Source organism: Crocuta crocuta, unplaced genomic scaffold, assembly GCF_008692635.1.
Source record: "Crocuta crocuta isolate KB4526 unplaced genomic scaffold, BGI_CrCroc_1.0 scaffold190, whole genome shotgun sequence".
In the NCBI taxonomy this organism is placed as follows: Eukaryota; Metazoa; Chordata; class Mammalia; order Carnivora; family Hyaenidae; genus Crocuta; species Crocuta crocuta.
Genome location: NW_027527955.1, coordinates 9,734,583 through 9,741,863, shown reverse-complemented (window position 1 = coordinate 9,741,863; position 7,281 = coordinate 9,734,583). Strand labels below are relative to the sequence as shown.

The 7,281-nt window shown below is 44.4% G+C and overlaps 1 protein-coding gene across 1 annotated transcript in view; it reads right to left on the bottom strand.

Annotated features, from left to right (window-relative positions):
* Positions 1-364: 364 nt before the first annotated feature.
* Positions 365-7,281, bottom strand: part of LOC144222155 (guanylate cyclase soluble subunit beta-2-like) — a 77,800-nt gene continuing 70,883 nt past the window's right edge. The window contains exon 16 of the mRNA XM_077752669.1: positions 365-606. Within this exon, the coding sequence (XP_077608795.1) occupies positions 461-606 (146 nt within the window). The 3' untranslated portion in view covers positions 365-460. The remainder of the gene's footprint in view (positions 607-7,281) is intronic.

The window sequence follows — 7,281 nt, the reverse complement described above, 5'->3', positions numbered from 1 at the left end:
TCCGCCTCCTCCTCCCCCTTCCCTCCCACCATCATTTAAAACAAGACATTGCACACAGCGTGCTCAGAGGTCAGGGTGTCCTCTGAAGTTGGCCACTGGGGCTTTCGCTCAGAGGCGAAGATTCGGTGGAACCCTAGCAATGAGAGCGTGAAAGCCATTCACCCCTGTTAGAAGAAAACAGAAAGAGGCCCCACAGCTGAACTTCTCATCTGTGGGAGCAAACAAGACGCCGTCTCAAAGTTGGAGGGGGGAGTGGGTAGCTTTGAACTGAGAATGTAAAAGCACGTTTTCCGAACTTGCCAGGATTGGGTTTCATTTCTAGACTTTTATTCTCAAAGGAACCATGAGGAAGAGATGTAGCTTAAGACGTTTTGAAGTGAGAAATAAAGAAGTTACTTTCTTTTGTCTCCATAGAACTGAGTAAGGGAAAAATTAAGCCAGCGGGTTCATTTTCCCTCTGTTACAGCAGAGCGCAGAAACCAGACTGCAGAGCGTCATTAGGAAAGTGAGGTGTCTCTGTCTGATCTGAAGACCGCTGTCTGTCAGCTGCCTCCACGGAGCCCTGTCCTGCCTCTGAACTCCCTTCAGGTGTCATTTCATCAGAAGCTGAAACAAGACAATGAGGTGAGCAAATCAGTCAAGCTTCGGACTGGCTTCTGTCTGAGCCAGGCTCCAGACAACACAGTGTGGCCACCCTGGGCTTCCTTTCCTATCTCCCAAACAGGAGAATGTCTTCGTAGCCAAGGCTGAGAAAGCCCACACGGGCCTCGGCCTTGCTGCTGTTGTATTTCTTTTGTCTTACATTGTGTCATCTTGTTGGTCACATACCAAATCTTTACTTGTGTGTAACTCACAGACTAGCACTAAGCCTCCAAACTTGCTGGCCCTGTGACTGTGTAGGAAGTCTGAGCAGCAGTATGAGAAGGCCGAGGGTCACACCCAGTATGGCCACAATTCATTGTTAACCTCCCTGGGCGTTGTTTGTCCTCATCTGAAAAGTGGGGAAATAATGATTACACCTATCTCGCAAGACTGTTGGAATAACTAAATCAGATGATTTATATAAGGTGATTAACGCAATGATAACATAGAGTATGAACTCAAAAGGCCAGTTCTTATTCTAAGTATGGAAGAGAGCCCAGGGAGAGAAGGTGCTAGAAAAGAACTACCCCTGGGAATGAGCCACACAGGGAGGAAGGGTAGGGAACAGGACTCAGAGAAGAAACGGAAGCAAGAAGGTTGATGGAAGACCTTCTCTCCATCTCTTCCTGCTTTCCCTGTGGTTTCATTTGGAAAAGTTAGCATCTAAGATTTTAAAGTCATGTATCATTCCTGTTTCTCTCTCTCTCTCTCTCTCTCTTTTACACTAATCATTGTTCCAGAGACATTCAAGTTCAGAGAGGTTCACATATTAGATTTGCGGCTCTAGTGTTTTAGAAATTAGGAAATGTGGGAGGGGCTTCTATCTTCAGCCTTCTGCTCCCAAATTAGTGAATGACTTCTTTCACCATTAGGGACTGTTAGCACTTCAGACTTCTTCCTGAACCCGTTTCAGTGATAAACCTTAAGAACTTAAAAGCAATGGGTAGTTTTCAGCACAAACAGTTTGCTGATGTTCTGGTCATTAAAGAACGGTAGTGATGATGTACTAATGATGATGTGGAAAAATTTGGGCTTACTGGGCCTGTCGCCAGTTTCTTCCCTGTCTCTAGCCCAGGATGAGGTGAGAATTTGGGAAAGGACCCTGGAGCAAACAAAGAGGAAGTTCTATGATTCTAGGACCATGTCACTGGGGCAACTCCTGGTGATGGCTCATAGAGGAGTATTCAGCTCATGCCTAAGGTGGGGCTAATCTGACAAGGAATCAAGGTTTGTAAGACCCTCACATGTGGCATTTTTATAGGGTATAGCCAAACAGGAGTTACTTAAGTGGGGATGCCATTAGCTGTATGTTCATTTGAACTCCATAGTACATCCTCCCCCCTCTCATCCCTGCCTTGCAAAATAGTGAATCATGCTTAGCAATGTTATGCTCTTTGGAAACTGTTAATTATTCAGATATGGGTGTTTCTTTTTTGTTTTTGTGTTTTGCTAATTCTCTACAAGTTTTCTTACTCTAAATATGCTTCATCCCTTTCACTTTGAATCACAGAACTTATTGCAGTATAGCTTTTCTTTGTAAAATAAGCACTATTATAATCTTTAAAAGGAAGCAAAGTTTTAAAAAATGGAAAACACAAGATTAATGATAAGGACAATGTGTTTGAAAAGTGTGAGATCAGTTTTGCTGTGGCCTAATGGCAAGCAGAGAGGAACAGAGCTGATTGCTATTGAGAGGACATGGCTACAGCCAGGTCTGTCACTTAACCATCGGCACTAAAGGGGGCAACGGAACTCCCCATCTAATGTCTCTCTGTGCCTCAGTTTCTCCAAATGTAAAAGGATTACTACACAATACATCTGCCTCCCACTCAACTCATAGAAAAGTTATGAGAACCTGTAAGAGAAAATCTCCACAAGATAATATTGTGAGTGCAGAAATTTGTTTTGTGTCTTTGGAATTGTACCAAAAGCGGGGGTCCCTCATAGCGAAGATACAAACTGAACAAGAAGGGGTTGGAGATGCTAAAATAAGGGAATCCAGCAAAGGAAACCTTTTTCTTTGCCTATCGACAGGGAGTTTCTGTTTATGATGTGCCCGTGCTTCCTGACAGCACCATCATTTCTTTGTAACCAAGACGAATAATCTGTTTTCTGGTTTGCTTCTCCCAAAGAATTTGGAAGTAAACTCAACACTAGGAAATAATATTTCACAGACCCTTTAATCTCCCCATTATTTGATACTTTCTCATGTTTTTCTTCCTTCTAATTTCTCTTCTTAAAAAGTTTTCAACCTACTTTTCCTCACTGCTTCATTTCTCTCGTTCCCACGGCACATTTTTCTCTCTTCTAACCTGGTCAGTTTGTTGTTGTTGTTGTTTTACTTTCTTGCCTGTGTGTAACTGTGGTCCTCTTCTCCATTTCTACCCACATTTCCCTTGCACTCTTATTACACTCACTATCTTCCTCTTTCCTTTTGCTGTCCTTGAAGAAAAAGTCCCTGATGGACAAGGAGAGAAAAAATGACCAGGTAGCATTGTGTTGGGAGAACGGAGACAACATATTGAAAGCTACCAGGCCCAACACAGCTTTACTTGAGCCAATGCCACCTGACAATCCAAACAAGCCTTGAATGGCATGGAATAGCAAGATCTTCCTTGAATTTTTACTCATATATATTGGACACTTTACCCAATCCAATTCCACATTCCAGATGAGGAAAGAACTTCCTTGTTTACGTGAGATGAGTTCTCATTCATCATCTTTTGCTCTTATAATACCATTGCTCACACCCCTCAGGACTGCCTACTAGTATCATCATTTTGCTACATTAATGTTCATTATTGTGCATCATTGGGAAATGTAGTGCTATGGTTAAGTTTCTTGCTTGAGTATTACAATGTGCATCTTCCATGGATTACTGATATCGAGGTAACTAAAATAATCTAGACGTCAAAACTAAGTTGAACTATGTTAGTCTTTCCTGGAAACTTTAGAGGCAACTTTAGGACTCACAGAATATCAGGGACCTCACAGATGTATTACAAATTTGCAGAAGTACACAATAATTGGAGTTTCCATTTGATGTGATGTAAATTGGCTTTTGGTCTACAACAGCGCAAATCACATGGGAAACAACTATATCACGTCAAGCACATTATGTCCTTTTTAAAATGTCCCTCTTCTGTTTTGAACTGTGTTTAAATGTTCAAGGGAAAGAAATCCATCACCTCCCAAGTTACAAAACAGCGTATGTGTGACAGTCCCCGTTCTGTGCAGAGAAGCGCCCACATATACACATGCATGTGGACCCTAACATGCTCAAGTTTGGGAGATAGGCATCAAAACATTGTAGTAGCCTCTCTGGGTGATGGAATTACAGGTGCTTTTGCTTTCTTCTTTTGGTTCATCTGCACTTTCTGGTTTTAACATAATGGTAATAATTAAATATTCCTTCTATAATATAAATGAATAAACAAATAATCTTCAGTTGAACAAACCAACACAGCCCAGGAAAGAATTAAAAGCAGCACCAAAACCCACTTCAATATCTATTAAAAATGAATTAAGTAAAAAGAATGGTTATAGAAAGAACCTTCCCTGGCTTCGGGAATAACTATTGCTTATGTAGCATTGTCACATGTGAACTTAGGGGGTGCTGTATGTCAGTAGTGGTAGCCAAGAGGAGTTCTGGGAAATGTTATTGCCTTGGGAAATATACATGGAATTTGGGTCCCTGGCTGGTCATTACAAACAGGACTCCATGAGTCATGAAGAATATGACATGGAGTTATAAGAAGGAGTCTTACATTTGCGACTGAAATAATTCCTTGTCTGCATTCTGCGCCTGTATGAACCTCCTAGATAGAATAAGATGTGGGAAACTGTGTCTTAGTTTCAGTTCTGATTTTCCATGACTGGGGCAGGGGCTTTGGCCTAAGCCTGAAGTCTGACTCTCAGTTGGGTCTTCTCAGTTGTCCCTAGGACTTTACCCAGTTTGGGTGCTCCCCACATGAAGCCTGTAGTTGGGGGTCCCCTCCCACCTGTATGTCTCACCTGACCTGGCCTTTACTCCAAATGATCTCCATGTGTGCAGAACACTGTCTCTCCTCCTCCTTGGTTCAATCTGAGTTAATTTTCCAATGAATCCACCTGCACTAGGGGAAAGTCAGACTGACCACATCATACTGTTCATAGGTGTGAACAGGAAAAGGAGTCACAAATTCTAGAAGTGATATTCTTTGGAGGAAACTCCACCAGTGAGAGAATTTTATCTAGTGATAAAAATGGTGCAGTGGGGCCATCAGGTTTCATGGGGGTGTTTGCCATTCTAGAATTCCTCTCCCCCTTGTCTCCTATTTCTGTCCATGGGCAAAAGAGGTCACGACCTGGAGAAACTAGATCTCCAGCTTCCAGAAGCCCCTGCATTCTCCAGAGATCAGAGAAGAGGCCACATCCTTGATCTGCCTGTCCCTGCCATCACATATTTGTTAAGTGAGTGATTCCCAACAATAAGGTCCCTAATTGACTAAGCAGTTGGCATATGTGACATGCCTTCAGCACTTTACAGTTTTCAGATAATACATAGCTTCTCAAATGTTCCTCAAAGTGACCAGTAAAGCAGGCACTCTGCTTTCAGGCTGAGAAACAAGAAACAAAGTGGACTTGCCCAAACTGACACAGCTGCTTACTCGGCACCAGGATGTGGACACAGGTCCAGGAATTCTGATTTGAAGCTAATGCCCATTCTACCATGATGGTAGTTCCCTAGCCTGGCAGCTCATCAGAATGCCCTGTGGAGATGGTTAACAAACCAGAGTTAAAAGACCCCCTCTGAGCCTACTAAGTCACTCTTGGGGTGACGCCCAACCATCCAAGTCTGATGCCATCCCATGCCTATTGGCTCCTGATGCTACATCCTAGTCGATGATGCCAAGGCTTATAGGTGACTCTAGAGGCCAGTCCTCACACTGACAATGTTCTTCCATTAGTAAACTCCTCATTTGTGAAGAGTTCATTTATACTTCTAGCATCTTCCTTCTACAGAACATTGTTGGGTTAACAGTTCAACTTCTAGAAAGCCTGAGGTTAAAAACAGCTATGCCTCAGGGATACAACGCACAGCATAGGGAATACAGTCAATGGTACTGTAATAGCATGGTGACAGATGGTGATCACACCGTGGTGAACACAGCATAATGTATACACACTCGTTGAATCACTATGTCGTACACTTGAAACTAATGTGACATTGTGTGCCAAGGGTACTTCAATATTAATAAATAAATAAATATGAAGACCAGTCTTCTAGCAAAAACAGCTGTGCCATTCATCAGCCCCAAGTAGAAAAGGTCAGGAAGACTTGACAGCCATGCTTAGAGAGGCCTCAGAAAGGCCGCTGAATGGTCTGAGGGCCAGGAATACAGGCCCAGGCTCCTTCGCCTGGCTCCCAACCAGCTGGGCCCCAGCTCACTGGATGCATCTGGGAAAGGCACTTAACTTGTATTGTCAGGACCCTGCAAAGTGAGGTGCAAGGACCTGCCAATTAAGTGACCGCAGACTCCTCCACCCATTAAGAGGATTGCATGGGGTGGGAAAGTTCCTCCTGTCAGGAAGACTGAGTCAGATTTGAGAGAACGGGCGAAGCCCCCAGCAGGTAGACCACTAAGCTCCGAGAGAGACCCCTGTCACTAACACCCTCCAGCGGAGCAGGTAGGAGTTGTAACAAGTCCTCCAAACTGACTTAACCTGCCATGAACCCAGCAAGTGGACACCCTTGGACTGATTTACAAGAAGGGGTCACCTCCAGAGAGGAGCCTGGGCTACGTGCCTAAGTGCTGTATGCAGGTCAGTCTGCAACCCATTATTATAATTGTCGGGAGAATCAGTTAGGAGACAAGTTGAAGCAAGTTGAAATTTGAAAAACACATTAACAGAGGTCTGACAAGATGCCAGAAGAGCCTGCCAGCAGGGACAAGCTGGAAGGCCAAATTTTTAGTCAATACTGAAAGGTGGTTGCTTAAATACCTGAGTCAACACACACTGATTTCTCTCCGGCTCAATACTCCTGTTTAATTGCACTGGGGAGTCTCTCCCCTGACACTTCTAACACCCAAATACAGAGTGGAGTAAAAGAAAAGAATATTATTGAAGTGCAAATGAGGTCCTGGGTGCAGCCTGCAGGCCCGGGTCCTGCTGGAGTGGCTCCTATTGCCAGGGCAGGCTGACATTCTGGCTGGGGCTCACAGAATTCAGGGAGACCCCCCCCTTTGAAAGAGGGCCTAGGAAAGGGGTGAGTGTCACATCTCAGCTGGCCCGCAGAGAGGGGTCTGTGTGGTTTGCTCCTGGCCTCTGAGCTCCGTGCAGAGAGGGGGAATGGGAGGCAGAGCAGTGCCTCTTCCCACATCTGGGAGCCAGGTCAGATGGAAATGAGTGCCCCTGGAACATGATCGGAAATGTGGCGACCAGGTGACAACCTGGTGAGGTTGATGGCAGATTTGACCAATGAGGTGAGTCTTAAATGTCCTCCTGACTGCCTAGAGGTTGGGAAACCGGCAAAACTTGGAGGTAACAAGAGCCAATATCCTAATCTTCAGGGTTCTGACAGGTTTTGGCTACTAATAGAAGCATGTTCCCATACTAACGCCCACATAGGGGCCAGGTGGAAGGGCCCCAAGGCTG